This window comes from Zingiber officinale, chromosome 4A, assembly GCF_018446385.1.
Source record: "Zingiber officinale cultivar Zhangliang chromosome 4A, Zo_v1.1, whole genome shotgun sequence".
In the NCBI taxonomy this organism is placed as follows: domain Eukaryota; kingdom Viridiplantae; phylum Streptophyta; class Magnoliopsida; order Zingiberales; family Zingiberaceae; genus Zingiber; species Zingiber officinale.
This window is the reverse complement of record NC_055992.1, coordinates 107077935-107094802: the sequence shown is the minus strand read 5'-3', so window position 1 is coordinate 107094802 and position 16868 is coordinate 107077935. Positions and strand designations below refer to the sequence as shown.

Here is a 16868-nt window from a genome sequence, read left to right as displayed (position 1 = left end):
GACGTTTGACAGATCCATAGCACAGACCTTCCTTGTAGCTCAGATAGATCTACAAAATAACCTGGAAGAAGTAATTGATTGGAGGGCACCCATAATAAGTTTCCTCCAGCAAAGAATTGTACCTACCAACTTAGAAGAGGCACGCATGCTCAGGAGACAGGCCCATTCTTATGTTATGATCGGAGATTAGCTGTACAAAAAGTCTTTCTCCAGACCTTTGTTCAAGTGCTTGAATATGGAAGAAGCGGATCAGGCCTTGCGGGAGATACATTTGGGATGCTGTGGCAACCACGCAGGTGGAAGAACGCTGGCCCGGAAAGTGCTATTGGCCGAGTATTTCTGGCCTACCCTGCAGAAGGACGTACAGAAGCTGGTGAATACTTGTCTGTCATGTCAAAGGACCTTTCCCGATGGCTACGGGGCAGAGACGTTTCTTGCTGGTAGCAGTAGATTACTTCTCCAAGTGGGTGGAAGCGGAGGCTCTGGCCAAAATCACTGAAGATGCAGTGATCCAATTCTTATGGAAGAATATCTTTTGCAGATTCGGCCTACCTCACAAATTGGTGTCGGACAATGGCAGACAATTTCAAGGACGCAAAATACAAAATTGGTGCAAGGGGTTCGGCATAACGCAGGCCTTTACTTCGGTGGCGCATCCTCAGAGCAACGGTCAGACAGAGGTGGTCAATCGGGAAATAGTGTGAGGGCTCAAGGTCAAGCTGGATCATACGGGGGCAGTTGGGTGGACGAACTACCGAGCATTTTGTGGGCCTATCGTACGACACCCCGAGAGAGCACAGGTCTGACACCTTTTCACTTGGTATATGGCAATGAAGCAGTGGTGCCTCTGGAGGTCGGGATACCATCCGTCAGGAGAATGATGTACGACGAGGGGAACATGGAACGACGGCTGGCCGAACTAGATTTCATCAGCGAAATTCACGAGCAAACAGCTGCCAGGCTGGAAGCCTATAGACAGAGGATGAGACAGAACTATAATAGAAGGGTGATCCCTCGTTTCTTCAGAGAAGGTGACCTGGTCTGGAAGCAGGTGAAACCCTTGGAGGAAGTGACAAAGTTGGCGCCTCAATGGGACGGACCTTACAAAGTTGTCAAGAAGTTGGCGTCGGGGGCCTATTATTTGCAAGACGCTCAAGGAAGGAAGCTAGACCGACCTTGGAGTGCTAACTACCTACAGCCCTATCGGGTGTGAGGGATGCCAACCCTGTTGCTATAAGCCAGGTCGGCCGAGGGTTCCGGAGACGGTAGGATAGTCAAGCAAAAACTCAAAGATACGTATGTACATGTAAAAATTTCATCAGTTTTAAGCAGTTGGAACAAATCATTTAAAAGGAGCAAAGATCTCATCCGGAAAGCCTTGAATGATCTGGCCCTGATCTAAGAAGTTTGCGGGAGGGATGGAGCTCGAGAAGTCCTGTGCATGCAGTTGTTTGATAACTCCAGCCGCCGTGTATGGTACGGTCGCAGCAAAGCATGCCCCGGCCTGGGATAAAAATTCAGGAGAGCTCAGATAGGACCTTCGACTTCACAGGCAACGATCATCCTCTCCTTCTTGATAGACCGCGAGGGTAGTGGATACTCTTGTCAAAGCCGCCCGAGACTGGGATAGTTCCGCCCTCAAGGCCTCCAGCTCAGCCCCTTGAGTCTCCAACTGTGCCGCCTGAACCTCCAGTTTATTGTTCTTCTCCTGTAGAAGAGTATCTTTGGACTACATTTCTTGAGCTTGGTGGGCTAGTTGTTGCTGATGCCCCGCCTCGGAGGCAGCTCTTTCCTCCCTCATAGCTCGGAGCTCATCTTTCACCTGTATCAGGGACCGTTTCTACCGGTCGGTCTGATTGGTTAAGGCTTGAATCTCCGTTCGCAAAGCATAACTGGCTTGGGCAGGGTCGTTCAGTTGCAGCTCTAGTGCGGAAACTATCTCCCGGAGTTCTTTGCTTTCATGATGGAGGGTGTGGAAGGATTGGTTCAGCACCAAAGATTCTGCATGAGTCTAGATGGAAGAAACAACCTTCAGCTGAGGTAAATTAATGGCAAGTGCGAGGTGAGAAGTACTTACTTTAGCCCAGGACTTTGAGAACCTATCCATCTGGGCTAATGGTGACAAACTACCCATTTGACTCATGCTCTCCGCCCACAAGCTGCCAAGAGAACCTTTCATCATCAGAAGGCTCGTGGGGGCGTCATGTCGCCGAGCAAGAGCAGCTTCGGAGGGGATAGTGGTCCTGTAATGATGGCGGGTGGAGGAGGAAGGTTGAGAAGGGCCAGCGTCAGCACCAGGAGGAGCAGGAGGTGGCTCGGGAACGGGTTCAGTTGGCACGGGGTCGTGACGAGCGCCTAGGCTATCTTCCTCAGCAAGAGTGGGGGTAGAGCGGAATGCAGCTGGTCTTCCCCTGTAAGGGTTGGGGGAGGCTGCCAGATAGACAAAGCAAGAATGACAAGGGGAATGGTGTTGGAGCTAGCCACGGTGGCAGCGGGGAACAATTGGGTAGTAGAAGAAATAGAATCAAGCATTTGTGAAGTCAGACCTGGTCTTCGGCGACGCCTGTGAAGTAGAGGCTGGTTATCGGAGTCAGAATCCTCAGAGTGAGGCTGACCCTGTGAAGAGGCTGCAGCACCCCTATCTATAGCGCCCCGACCGGATGAGCTTCGACCTGCGCGATGAAGGGCTGCGCGACCACGTCTGGAGGCCCGGGGGGCTCCTCGGAAGACGCGTCTGGCCAGACGGCCGGCTGGAGAACGACCCCGATCTCGGCTCGGGGCAGCAGGTGAAGGAGAAGCGTTGTGTGAGGCGGGGTTGGAAGTAGACTGAGGTGCTGCCCCAGATGAGGTGGATCCAAAATGAGGGAGTAGCCTCCTCTCCAAGATCACCCGACCGCGCTGCATTATTTCCAGATCACTGAGGGGCAAAGACAGAACCTCTGATGCGCGGCGCAAAACCTCAGCTGTAGGCGCCAACGCGAAGAATCAGTCTAGTAAAAAATGAGCGAAAGGGGGAGCTCAGCACAAACTTACCTAAGGAGTGCGGTGTTTCAGGAGAAGGAGGGCTCAGCCTGAAATAAGAAAGTAGGTCGCCAGATAGCAGTCTTGTCAGATTCAGGCGCCAATCCTCCATTTGGGTTGCAGCCATATTAAAGTGGAGATCCATATGGAACTCTTCCAATGCCGGGGGTAGAGGCAGAGCAGATTGCCAGCGCATGGGCCAGTCAGTTTCCTCTGGAAACCGGAGAAAAAAGAACTTTTTCCTCCAGTTAGCACTGGGAGGAGGGAGAGGAGAGAAGAAAGCAGTGTGGTTGCAAGCTTGGAAATAAAAAAGACCGTCGGCGTGCCGAGCAAGAGCAAAGAAGCAGTGAAAAAGGGGAGCTGACCAGGAAACCTCACAAACTTCGCAGAGTATTACGAAGCCACATAAAATCTTTATGGAATTGGGAGTTAGCTGACCTAGGGGGATCTTGAAGTAGCGGCACACTCCAGACAAAAAAGGATGTGGGGGTAAACGGAGGCCAGATACAAATTGTTCAGTAAAGAAAGTACAATAACCAGGCGGAGGATCGAAGTACAGGTTCACACCAGTAGGGATGATGGGGTGGAAGCTAGTAGGGATTTCATAAGTGTACCGTAGGTCATCCCAATCCAACTCAGCGAAAGTCGAAGCGTCGGGGAAGTGCTCCGCCAACAAGGAGATCCAAGAAGGAGAAGTCATTGTGAAAGAGATTATCCCAGGTGATAGAAAGAACAAACGAAAAGAAGAGGCTTGGAGAAGAAGAAGGATCGCGGCACAGTCTCGGAGGAAGTCAGTCGGCAACAGCGACGCTTGGGTGCTCCGTGGTGGCGGCGAATCATAAGGGAAGGCAAGAAGCAAGAAGATACTTATACGTATGGCGGATGAAGGACATTTTCGTAAAGTTGACAACGGACGGTTGATGCAGCATCTGAGATAAACAGGAAACGCCCTGTGATGATCCTCGGGAATATAACCAGGGGGCATTATAGGAAAGGCAGGGGCTCGAGATACGAAGCGCCCCCTAAGGAGATTGCCCCAAGCATGTCAAGAATGTACGGAGGGGCCGTTAGAAAGGTGTGCAGATCAGATCAGCGGACTTCATGGACACGCATCAGGAATAGAGAGCATGAGTCTAGCCCTCGTCGGGCTCGGTATAAAAGCAATTATTGAGAGAAGAGCGAGGTAGTAGGGAAAAACGAGCAAGGGCGGGCAGACTGGCAGAGCTCAACCAAAGTCACGAAAGGCCTACTAAGAAAAGAAACAAGCTAAGGATACGAGAAGGGAAAGCGATGCGATTATCCGGATGTAAGAGAAGATAAGTATAGTCATCCAGAGTTCAATACGACCATACGAATAAGTACAATCAGGGAAGGTTCAACATCAACACACAAAAGGTAAACACTACAACATGGTCCCGACTACACAACATCTGTAGAAGAGGGGGCAGGGTCACGGGAAGCCAACGGAAGGAGCTCGGGGTCGGCTGACACTATGTCGAAAGACGCAGGATCAGCGGACGCTTCAGAAGCAGCAACAGGAGGGGCCTGGGCAGAAATATCCCCGGGAGCTGGATCGGCCGTAGGATGAGGAGGCTCCAGGAGGAAAAGTCCATCATCAGCTTCGAAGGAAGGGAAAGTTTCCTGCGGCAATTCCCTGGATAGGCGAGCTGTGTCCAGAAAGGTGGCAGGAGGTGCCAAGCGTAGGAAACCTTGCTCGAAGGCCTGCCTAACCCCACCAGCGGCCCCATGACAGAGCAACAAGACCATCCAGCGTCCCAGCTTTTGGAGGAAGAAGGAAGAGCGGACGTAGGCCAGTCTGTACGCCTTTAGCCGCTCTGATTCGCCAGCTCGGTACGCTTGCAAACTGTTCTTATTCTCGGCAACCTCGGCGCGGGCCACGGATAAATCGCTCTGGCCCTGAGACACTGCTTCCTGGGCCTTCGATAACTCCGCTCGCAAGGATTGGAGAGTGGCTTGGCAAGCTTCCCACTGAGTCCGCATGGTTGCTTCCTGGCTAGCGGCAGCACTAGCCAGGGCCTGGGCATCGGCCAACCCCGTTTGCAGGAGCTCCTGACTTTGCTGTAGCAAACTCAAATCCGCCGATCGGGAGAGCAGCTCTGCCTCTTTGGCCTTCAGCTCAGAAACTGTCGCTTGATGACGATCTGCTTCAGAAGCCAAGGAAGACTCACTTGTCTTCAAAGCCGCCTCCAACTGTTGAAGTTTATCGAAGGCGGCATGGGAAATGGCCCGAGCAGAGGCCGCAGATTCCCCGGCGGCACGCAGATAAGCATCCAAGCTTCCAAGAGAAGGCTCGGGAGGAGCTGAGGAAGCCGCAGGGGGCTCTAGTTCCCGAAGACGTGCCTTGAGCACCGCGTTCTCTCGTTGAAGCTCGGCCGCTCGTTGCACGGCGCTCAGACTCGCGGAGCAGGTCTGCAAGTGGCCGGAAGAAGAGAAAGGGGGTTACAGAAACACACGGATACCAGGAAGAAGAAGAGAAAGAGCTTACCGCTACCAGGGAGCGAGCAATTTGATCAAACTCCTCCAAAGGGGAACTGCTCTCCCAGAACTGCCGATTGGCTGATTGCCAGGAGATGGCCAAGTCCCCACAGAAGTCGACCCTACCAAAGATAGGCGATAGGTCAGCAGCGGGCACGTAGGCCGGGTCGGTCTCTGAAGGGAGCCTCCAGGAAGCTTCAAAGGCCAGGTCTGTAGAAGCCAGGTTCAGAGACGGCAGGGCCGAGCTCGGAGGCCCAAGAAGAGGAGAGGCGGAGGGAGCCAGCGAGTCCGGGGGCTGATCGCCAGAGGACGAAGGCGGGGCAGGCAATACACTCTGGATGGGCACCGGAGCGGTCAGGTCCAATGGCGGGTCTGCCACCTCCAGATCAGAGGCCTTCTCCTGGACCAAGCTTGTCTCCTGGGTCGAGCTCGTGTCCGAGGACCTGGTGGGGGAAGAGATGCTCACTACGCGTTGACGGCGAGGAGGTGGAGGAGAAGTTGCGGTGACTGGGGCCGTTCTCTTGCCCTTACGCGTAAGGCGCAACTTCATAGTAGGAGGGAGCGGAGGCACTTGCCCTGTTGGCGACGGCTCGGGTGCGGGTTGATCAGAGCGGCAGGGTATGGCTGAGTCTGCAGGGCTGGGGGCTGGTGGCTCAATAAGCGCCGAGGCAGCTACCGTCTCGGAGGTTTGGTATCCCGAGGGCAGTGGATCGACGGAAACAGCGGGATCAGAGGATAGGCCTTGTGTTAGCTCCTCATTCAGAGCTTGCAGAATGGCCACCGAGGGTGTCTCCTGACTGGCAAAAGAGCGGAGGAGGGCAGCCACTACAAATATAAGAGGAAAAAGCACCTCAGTTAGCGACAAGCAGTATACAATAAATAATAATTTACCAAAAGGAGCTCTGATTTCCGTGGAAACAGGGCTAAGACCAAAAGCGTGCAGAATGCCTTCTAGCATCAGCACAGACAAGCGAACAACAACACCTTTCAGCTTGTCCACAGCTGCGGAGCAGGCAGGTTCATGGACATGCAAAGGGAAGTCTGAAGCAAGGATGGGATGCCATTGGGAAGGCACGGCTAAGGGGACGGGGGGCTTGAGGAAGAAAAAGCGAGATCTCCAGCCTTTATTGGAAGAAGGTAGGTCATCAAAAAACTTATGGCCCGGCTTGGCCTGAACGTTGAATACCCCCGCCTCAGCTCGCCGGAAGGAATAGAAGTGATGGAATAATCTAGCAGTCAAGGGAATTTGATAAATGCGGCACAAGATGATGGTTCCGTAGATCGCTCGGAATACATTGGGGGCAAACTGGGAGATACCAATACCACAATACTGACTCAACTCGGAGAAAAAAGGATGCAAAGGAAAGCGAAGACCTCCTAAGATTTGATCCCTAAAAACAGTGATAAACCCTTCGGGAGGAGAAGAAGGATGTTCATCTGGTGAGGGGAGACGAAACTCATATGCGGCGCCTAGCCCCAAGTTGGATTGCAGTGCAGACAGGTCGTGATGGTCTAAATCAGAGATGTAACGTGAATACCAAAAGAGTTCCTTACCATCCATGATTAGGAGGAGCAAGCAGGCAAGGAGGATGAAGACAAGAGGGGTCACAGGTCGGGCGCAAGCAGGAGAACGAGGAGTTGCACTACCAGAAACGACCGCGAACGAAGGGAGGAGGATAGCGAAGCGTCGAAGTAAGGAAAGCGGACTGCCTTTAGGGTTTATAAAGCCCATTCATTCCTAGGAAACATCGAGAGTCGAGCCGAGTATCTTTTGGGGTAACGCGCCCCAGCGCCGTCTGATGGGAAATAAGCGCCGAAGGGTGCAAAAAAGGGTCAGAGGCTGGCGTCAGGAGGCGTGCGCAGTAAAGGCGTCGGACAGGTGTCATCACGAGCAGAAACGCATAAAAGATCGACAAGGCAAGGTAATCATGAAAGGGCGTGGCCTCAAAAAAGAAGCATTCTTCGCGAAAGGCTCAAGGCTAGGCGGGAAGTTTCATAAAGCTACATACGCCAGGCAATTCAAAAGGGTCGTGAATGAGACAAAGCAGGTCAGCAGAAGTATCAAGCGGGCCTGCGGGGTGCTGTTTGCTCGGACCGGCCGGGCAAGTAGCTCTGCCTAGACAGCCCCTGATCTGAGCAGCTAACCAGGCGCATCGCGAGAACTGCGGGGTCATCATAAGCTACAAGGGCACTGTGGCCCAAGGGTTGAGTAAGGTTTTTACACTCCCTCCTCTATCCTTAATTCTATATCGCGCGTAATGCAATTGCAGGGAGAAACGCGACGCAAATGAGTAAGCCCAAAGCTAGCGATAACGGCCAGATCAACCACAGCAATGAGGTCGGTATAAGCGAGATGGATGAAGGCGGAGAAGAGCAATGCGTCTATGCCTTCGCCGTTTGAAGTATTATTACTGGTCTCGAACCAGCGCCATCGCCACCGGTCTCAGACCGGAATATCATTACTGGTCTCGGACCAGCGCCATCGCCACCGGTCTCGGACCGGAGTATTATTTCTGGTCTCGGACCAGCGCCATCGCCACCGGTCTCGGACCGGAGTATCCCAGACTCTCGCCCCAGTGCGAGTTATAAGTGAGCTCTGTTCTCACGCCCAACGACCTTTCAGGTCGGCTCCCACGCGAGAATTAAAAGTGGGCCTTGTGCTCACGCCCAACGACCTTTTAGGTCGGTAGTCCCAGACTCTCGCCCCAGTGCGAGTTATAAGTGAGCTCTGTTCTCACGCCCAACGACCTTTCAGGTCGGCTCCCATGCGAGAATTAAAAGTGAGCCTTGTGCTCACGCCCAACGACCTTTTAGGTCGGTATCTCCAGACTCTCGCCCCAGTGCGAGTTATAAGTGAGCTCTATTCTCACGCCCCTTTCAGGTCGGCTCCCATGCGAGAATTAAAAGTGAGCCTTGTGCTCACGCCCAACGACCTTTTAGGTCGGTATCTCCAGACTCTCGCCCCAGTGCGAGTTATAAGTGAGCTCTGTTCTCACGCCCAACGACCTTTCAGGTCGGCTCCCATGCGAGAATTAAAAGTGAGCCTTGCGCTCACGCCCAACGACCTTTTAGGTCGGTATCTCCAGACTCTCGCCCTAGTGCGACTTATAAGTGAGCTCTATTCTCACGCCCAACGACCTTTCAGGTCGGCTCCCATGCGAGAATTAAAAGTGAGCCTTGTGCTCATGCCCAACGACCTTTTAGGTCGATAGTCCCAGACTCTCACCCTAGTGCGAGTTATAAGTGAGCTCTATTCTCACGCCCAACGACCTTTCAGGTCGGCTCCCATGCGAGAATTAAAAGTGAGCCTTGTGCTCACGCCCAACGACCTTTTAGGTCGGTAGCCCCAGACTCTCGCCCCAGTGCGAGTTATAAGTGAGTTCTGTTCTCACGCCCAACGACCTTTCAGGTCGGCTCCCATGCGAGAATTAAAAGTTAGCCTTACGCTCACGCCCAACGACCTTTTAGGTCGGTATCTCCAGACTCTCGCCCCAGTGCGAGTTATAAGTGAGCTCTGTTCTCACGCCCAACGACCTTTCTGGTCGGCTCCCATGTGAGAATTAAAAGTGAGCCTTGTGCTCACGTCCAACGACCTTTTAGGTCGGTAGTCCCAGACTCTCGCCCCAGTGCGAGCTATAAGTGAGCTCTGTTCTCACGCCCAACGACCTTTCAGGTCGACTCCCATGCGAGAATTAAAAGTGAGCCTTGTGCTCACGTCCAACGACTTTTTAGGTCGGCTCCCAGTGCAAGTTAGAAGTGAGCCTTGCGCTCACGCCCAACGACCTTTTAGGTCGGCCCTCACGCGGGAATCAAAAATCAACTCCCCTGCGAAAAGCATAAGTGAACTCGACGCCCACGCCTAACTACCTCTCAGAGGGATATGCCTCACATTGGGCGGAGCATTTCCAAATAATCAGGTCAGCTACATCTGGCTTCATTTTAGCTCCTTTATACAAATTGCAAATATGCAGCAAACAAGCAAGGAACGAAGTACGGGAGGCCATCCACCCTACCCCTAAAGCATCGATGTTAACTGCGGCATCAGGTTTTGCACGTTTATTGCAGTTTTAATTTTCAAGCACTATGTTGGTTTTATTATCCAAAATTCATACATAAAGAGGAGTCATGATACAACTCTTAGCTCTTACATACGAGCCAGTTTCTAAAAATGCTTACTAGATGAAAATTGAGCAGGAAAGACTAGGTCGGAAAAGGATAGATATACAAGTACAGTAGCACAGTTCAATTAGCATGCGATACAGCTAAGGCCACAGGAGGGAACGCTTAGCGGCAAAGGAGCCATTGAGACAACTATGGCCTAAACTAATTTTAACTCGGGGAAAGGATTGGTTATGGAGAATGAGCACTGCCGCGTGAAGAAATGTCTGGGGACTCAGGAGCCCCTGGGGCGTTCAAGGCTCGAGCCAGCTGCGCATGTAAGGAGTTGATGACTGTTTGTTGCCGGGCGATCGTGTCTTGCTTGTCGTCGAGATACGCACAGAGGAGAGATAGCTCCGTTTCATGCTCTTGTTTCAAGCATTCCTGAAGGCTGAGTTGGCGCTGCAGGCTAGCCTGGCATTCCTCTTTCCTTGCCTTCTCAGAATGCACGCAAGACTTCGCGACACGATACTGGGTTTACATGGAGCGCAGGGCAGCTAGCTGACGAGCTCGATCCTGGGATATGCTTTCCAGTTCACGTTCTTTCTCGGCAAGTTGTAAGGTGAGCTGATCTATTCGCGTTTGGGAAGGTGGTTGATCAACTTCCTCAGAAAAAGGAGAATGCATCGCGGGGAAGAAGGTGGTGTAACGCGGATTAGCAAAAGAAAGTGGGAAGGCGTGGCAGGAGAAGATAGAATAAATAAACGATCGTAAGGCTCTTTATCAAGAGGATGGATGGCCAAGTCAAAGCAACTGTGTGGGCACGGTACCCCAAGCGACTGGCAAAGCAATTAAGGAGGCATGGTATTCCAGGCGACGCAACACAAAGGTAGATGTGTAAGGCAAGAAGCAGAGCGCACAGAGATAGGCTGAGGTCACAGAGATATGCTGAGGTAGAGACACAAAGATAGGCTGAGGTCACAGAGATATGCTGAGATCTCAGAGATGTGCTGAGGTCTAGTCAGTCAGACTTTCGTCTTCCTTCGACTAGACTTGTGAGGGAGGCTTGTGATGCGGTTAGCAGTGGAGTGGCCCAAGAGGAAAGGGTGAGAAAGGTCACGGTCATATAGCGGTCAAAAGTCAAGAGGACGTGGCGGTAAATAGTCAAGCTGACTAGGCAGTCAAAAGGCTAGCCTATGGAATAGGCAGAGGTCAAGCAAACTGGTTGTTCAAGCAGGCGAGGCCGTGGGAAAACAAAGGAAGTCGGCAAGCAGAACCTGGGGTACAGGTCGGGATCGGTAAAGTTGGGCAGAGGCAGCTCAAGCTGCAAGCCTATGGTCGAGGGACAGGAAACAAATCAAAGGTCAGAAGCGGCAGGGCTGTGCAGAGACGGCTCGGTCTGCAGGTTTGCGACTCGAAGGCCCGGAAGTGCAAGCCACAAATCAAAGGTCAGAAGCGGCAGGGCTGTGTAGAAACGGCTCGGTCTGCAGGTCTGTGACTCGAAGGCCCGGAAGTGCAAGCCACAAATCAAAGGTCAGAAGCGGCAGGGCTGTGTAGGCCACAAATCAAAGGTCAGAAGCGGCAGGGCTGTGCAGAGACGGCTCGGTCTGCAGGTCTGCGACTCGAAGGCCCGGAAGTGCAAGCCACAAATCAAAGGTCAGAAGCGGCAGGGCTGTGCAGAGACGGCTTGGTCTGCAGGTCTGTGACTCGAAGGCCCGGAAGTGCAAGCCACAAATCAAAGGTCGGAAACGACAGGGCTGTGTAAAGACAGCCCGATCTACGGGCTTACAGTCGAGGGCCGGCAAATACAGGGTACAGAATACAGACTGTGATCGACAGGGCTGTTCAGGGTTAGCCCCACTAACAAGTAACGCATAGAGGCGAGATCTGGTCGAGGGGTGTGAGGTAGATGCAGACCGCAATAAATAGGACGAGCTAAGCTGTGCAGGAGTCGGAGGATCACAACTGTCCGTCAAGGGTAATCATTGCATACCAGGGAGATGTGCGGAGGCGGAGGTTCCTAAGCGAGAGGATGCTCTCATAACAATGGCAGCCTGACAGATGTCCTTTACTACGAGACAAAACCCCTGTGTAAAGGCGAAGGTTCCTAAACAAGAAGATGCCTTCACGACCAATAGCAGCACGACAGGTGTCGAGGATATACGACAAAACCCACCGTCTAACTTTTTCTGACAGGATGGCAGGTTCTGGAAGCAAGGCGGGTGCATAAAAAGGAGGAGATTCCTCGTACGCGGGTACGTGCTCTCTGGTCATTTTTTTCACAACTTTTCGTTTTTAGTCTCTCTGCTTTTTCTGGGGAAAAAGGACCTGACTTGAGCGTCGGAGGGCCTGATCCGGGGACTTTTTCCCTGGGTTCTGGTCTCTAACGTGAGGGAGGGAATCGTCTGAGTGTGTGCAGGGTCCTGCAGCAGCGTCAGCCGCCCGTGGGAGCCGAATCGCCCACGACTTTCCGTCAACAACCAGGCCACCGCGACCAGCCTCCGTCCGACTCAGCCTTCGGACAGGATCACTTTTTATTTCTATTCTCTAATTAAATATATTGGATACTAATTTATCTAATTATTTATGATATTTTTAGATATAACAAATCTAAAAATGAGTTTAATTCCTCTTAAATTTAACATATTAAATTATAATATAGTATATTTTCTATCAAATTGAGTATGACTCTTTTTACACCTCAATTGGATGAAAAATACATTAGATTTTCTTTAAATGGTGCTCAATTAGATGGAAAATATACTAGATTTTCTTCAAATGATATTGAATTTAGAAGAAATTATATTAAGTAGGAAAAAAATCGTGCTCAATTTGATAGAAAATATACTCGATTCTAGTTTAACGTGCTGAATTTAATAGGAATTATACTCATTTTTAGATTTTTTGTACCTAAAAAATATGAGAGGTAATTTTGATAGAAACTATACTCGATTTTAGTTTAAAGTACTAAATTTAAGAGAAATTATAATTAATTTTGGAATTTTTGTACCTAAAAAATCTGAGGACCAATTAGAAAGTCCTGTTCAATTTGATATAAAATATACTCAATTCTAGTTTAAAGTGTTGAATTTAGTAAAAATTATATTTATTTTTAGATTTTTTATATCTAAATATGAGGGACAATTTAATATAAAATATACTCGTTTCTAATTTGAAGTGCTTAATTTAAGAGAAATTATATTCATTTTTGAAGTTTTTATACTTAAAAAATCAGAGGGGTAATTAAGTAATGATATTTGTATGAAGGAATTGAAGCAAATAAAATTTTATATGTAGAGTAATTTTTTTTTAAAAAAAATAGGGATTATATGTAAAATTAAAATTGTGATTGATTTTTTTTTTTTTAATTTTCTATTGTTATTTGATAAATATGTCTTTAGATATTTATTTATTTATTTATTTACGGTGTTGGTACAGGAGATACAATGAATCAGAACAGCTCACTTATATATGGACAGACCTTAACATCGACAGGAGACTTGTTTCAACTGAGCTTCTTCAGACTAGATAATAATAATAGTTCAGCGAAGGGATACTTGGGAATCTGGTACTGCAATCTCACACCGCAAGAAGGCACTGTAGTATGGATCGCCAATCGGAATAACTCTGTCAACACATCCATAGCATCCTTCAACCTCACTTCCGATGGAAATCTAATCTTATTTGAGGAGGACAAAATCGTTTGGTCGACGGGAACAAGATCCACTGAATTCAATTCTGCACGCTTGCAGCTTTTAGATTCTGGAAACCTCGTTCTGAACGACAGCAACTCGATTATATGGCAGAGCTTCGATCACCCAAGCGACAGCCAGACGTATCTCCCTGGCATGAAGTTCGGATTTGTCAAACGGACCAACACATCACGGCGGCAAGTGTCATGGAAAAACTCCACGGATCCTTCTCCGACAGACTGCATCCATATGATTCGTGCTCTACCTATTCCGGATTTGGTCATTGTTAACGGATCCGCCAAATACCATCGCAGCGGCCTATGGAACGGATATGGGTTCGTCGGCTATCCATCGATAGCAAGGAACCAGGTGACCAACCCAGCAAATTACACGTTTGTGTCCAACGAGAATGAGAGCTATTTTATGGCTAATTACAGAGCCTCACCGACGCCGGTACTGATTCGGTCAACGTTGTGGGCCAATGGAACCATCCAGCGTTGGTTTCTTGACAGAGGTGGCAACAGAGAGTGGCAGCTTCTGTCGTCGATTCCGGCGGACGAGTGCGATATGTACAATCTCTGCGGCCGCAACAGAGTGTGCACCAAGAAATACGTTGCCGTCGAGTGCCAGTGCTTGGACGGGTTCGTAAGTATTACGGAGAATGGAAGAGAGGCCGGATGCGAGAGGGAAAAGCCTTTGAATTGCTCGTCGAACCAGTTTTCCAAGGTGCAGAACGTGAAGGTGCCCGACACTGAGAACGCTACACCACGAGGAAGCATGAGTCTCGATGACTGCAAGAATTTGTGCTTGGATAATTGCTCATGCGTGGCGTTTGCGATGATCAGTGGATCTTATGGATGCATAACTTGGTCTGGTGATCTGTTGGATCTCAGAAGTTTGGTCGATGAAGGAGATGATTTACACGTTCGGCTTGCAGGAGAATTGGATCACCCAAGTACGATTAATCAAACGTCTGTCTTTTTTTCACTAATTTATCCATTAACTTGTTTATTCACTAAACCTTTAGCACTTTGCAGTCAGTTTTTTTTTTTTTTTTTTTTTTTCTTTTGGAAGACTAATCAAATAATCAATTTGCTTTATTATCTGCCATTAACTTGTACCATGTTACAATATCTCTTTGAGACATCTAATGAAATTTGTATCTATTTTTCATGTTTGCTTAGGTAAAAACAACACTGGGAGAAGAATTCTATTTATTGTCATCTCTATTGCTGCAACACTGTTATTCCTTTGTGCCTTTTTTATTTACCGTCAAAGAAAAAAAGCAACAACACAAAGACAGAAACGACATGCAGGTATGGCTACTGAACTATTATTATATGGTGTTTTGAACATATATATACCTGCTTATTCTTTACTACGAAAAATATCTTTTGAACAGATCATAAAGATCAACATGAAATAAGAGGTGCAGAATCTCTATTGTTTGATCTGGAGGCTATTAGGATAGCTACGGACAACTTCTCTGATAGAAACAAACTAGGAGAAGGAGGATTTGGGCCTGTTTATAAGGTCAATCTTAAGATTTGAGGAATGTTATATATAACTGTGAATGATTCTTCGACTTGATAAATGAGTAATAATTTTGGTGACACTTGAAAACAGGGAACACTGGAGAACGGAGAGGATGTTGCCGTAAAAAGACTTTCAAGCACCTCAGGACAAGGACTGGATGAATTAAAAAATGAAGTGTTTCTGGTATCCAAACTTCGGCACAAAAACCTTGTGAGGCTGTTGGGTTGTTGCTTGGAATCAGAGGAGAAACTACTCGTTTACAATTATCTTGCTAATACAAGTCTTGACAAGTTTTTGTTTGGTATAGTTTCAGTCTTTGTTTTTGCATGACAATATCCTCAATTGATGGTTATCTAAGAGTTTGCTAATCTAATGCCGTATTGTTCAATTCCATTATCTAATTAATATATGTTCTGAGATTGATTGTGTTATATACAATTGGTTAAGATTACATGAATAGTTTATCCTTCATTGCACACACCATGATAGTTGAAATTAGTAACCAAATATTACATACAAATGGTGCAGATAATTCAAAGAGAGAACAGTTGGATTGGGCAAAAAGGTTTAAGATCATTGAGGGCATCAGTCGAGGACTTCTTTATCTTCATGAAGATTCGCCAGTGAAGATTATTCATCGGGACTTAAAAGCCAGTAACATATTGTTAGATGCAAATATGGATCCTAAAATTTCAGATTTTGGTCTTGCGAAGTTTTTTGGTACAGACGAAACCCATGGAAACACTAAAAGAATTGCTGGAACATTGTATGCAAACACTCTATTTATCATTGTTGATCAAGTTTAGCACTTCAAATAAACAGAAAATTTCTTAGAATAGAGAAAGTCTCAATGTGTTTTTCTTGTTAATGACAGTGGATATATGGCACCGGAATATGTCATTCATGGACTATTCTCAGTTAAATCAGATGTGTATAGCTATGGTGTGTTAGTCTTGGAGATCTTAATTGGTCGGAAGAATAATGGTTACCAAGGATCCGAATATCCGATTGAACTTGTTACTCATGTAAGTATTACTTTTCCCTTTTGATTGAGTGATATGCATTTGATACACAATTTATTCAAATGAAGTAAGTTCTTAATTACACATGCTATCATCTCATTTTAGGTGGTTTGGTGCCATTGGATCCAAGGAAGTGCCTTGCAAGTGGTTGATCAATATCTAGTTGAACAATGTCAAGCTCAACAAATATTAAGGTGCATACATATAGCGTTACTATGCGTGCAAGATGATCCAATTCAAAGACCCACCATGGCCAATGTTGTGCTTATGCTCAACAATCACTTTGTCGACCTTCCCTCACCTTTAGCACCAGCATTTCTCAATAACTGTAATATCACCATTGAATCAAATGGCGTTCTAAGGAGAGAGAATTCCAGTGGAAGCAAGGGAATTCTAATGAAAATTTCTGAAAATAGTGTCTCAATCTCTGTGTTGGACCCCAGATAATAGTAAAGTTCACTTCATGTTTATATATATATATATATAGCTGACTCTTGATTGAATTGCCAATATTATTTCAAGTTTATGCTTATTTATGTAAAGTTTAATTGAATATTTAGCTTCAGTTTTATTCTAACATGTATTTGATATAGTTTAGGTAGTGATTCGTAGTTAAAAGGCCAAAAGAAACTATTTTGCTTAAAATAATTGAGGATCAAATGTCAGCATTGAAATGCCTAGATTGCATCAGAATCCAACACAAGGACATATCAGGTAGCTAAGGAGTCGACCAAAGATATTCTCAATGTTAAGGATCAACCAATAAGAAAGATTAACCTTATTTTATACATGATCTCCACCTCAAAGGCAAGTAAGGTCATCTCTGAAGGAGGAGAGGCCATTTTGAATAGCTATCAGTGAAGTGATCAGCTGTCTTTGATTGAGTAATGCACTTGATTAGTCATGATAAAGAATACAAGTTTTGCAGCTTTGACAAGAAATTATCTAATCTATTCTTTGTTTAAAGTTCTAATAACTAGATTGTATTGAATGACTCAAACCA

At 47.7% G+C, this 16868-nt stretch overlaps 1 protein-coding gene across 1 annotated transcript; it reads left to right on the top strand.

Annotated features, from left to right (window-relative positions):
- The first annotated feature begins 13059 nt into the window (after window positions 1-13059).
- On the top strand, window positions 13060-16375 carry LOC121970478 (G-type lectin S-receptor-like serine/threonine-protein kinase SD1-1). Its single transcript, XM_042521237.1, has 7 exons — window positions 13060-14262; window positions 14492-14623; window positions 14710-14840; window positions 14934-15144; window positions 15372-15609; window positions 15718-15868; window positions 15971-16375. Exons 1-7 carry the CDS (start codon window positions 13062-13064, stop codon window positions 16310-16312), a joined length of 2406 nt encoding a protein of 801 aa, XP_042377171.1. The 5' UTR covers window positions 13060-13061; the 3' UTR covers window positions 16313-16375.
- Window positions 16376-16868: the final 493 nt, after the last annotated feature.

Excerpts from the sequence above, each read along its gene's own strand:
- LOC121970478 (XM_042521237.1), top strand. The coding sequence starts at position 13,062 with ATGAATCAGAACAGCTCACTTATATATGGACAGACCTTAACATCGACA. Across the intron at positions 14,841-14,933 it reads GATTTGGGCCTGTTTATAAG|GGAACACTGGAGAACGGAGA; the intron begins GTCAATCTTAAG and ends ACTTGAAAACAG. Across the intron at positions 15,610-15,717 it reads AAAAGAATTGCTGGAACATT|TGGATATATGGCACCGGAAT; the intron begins GTATGCAAACAC and ends TGTTAATGACAG.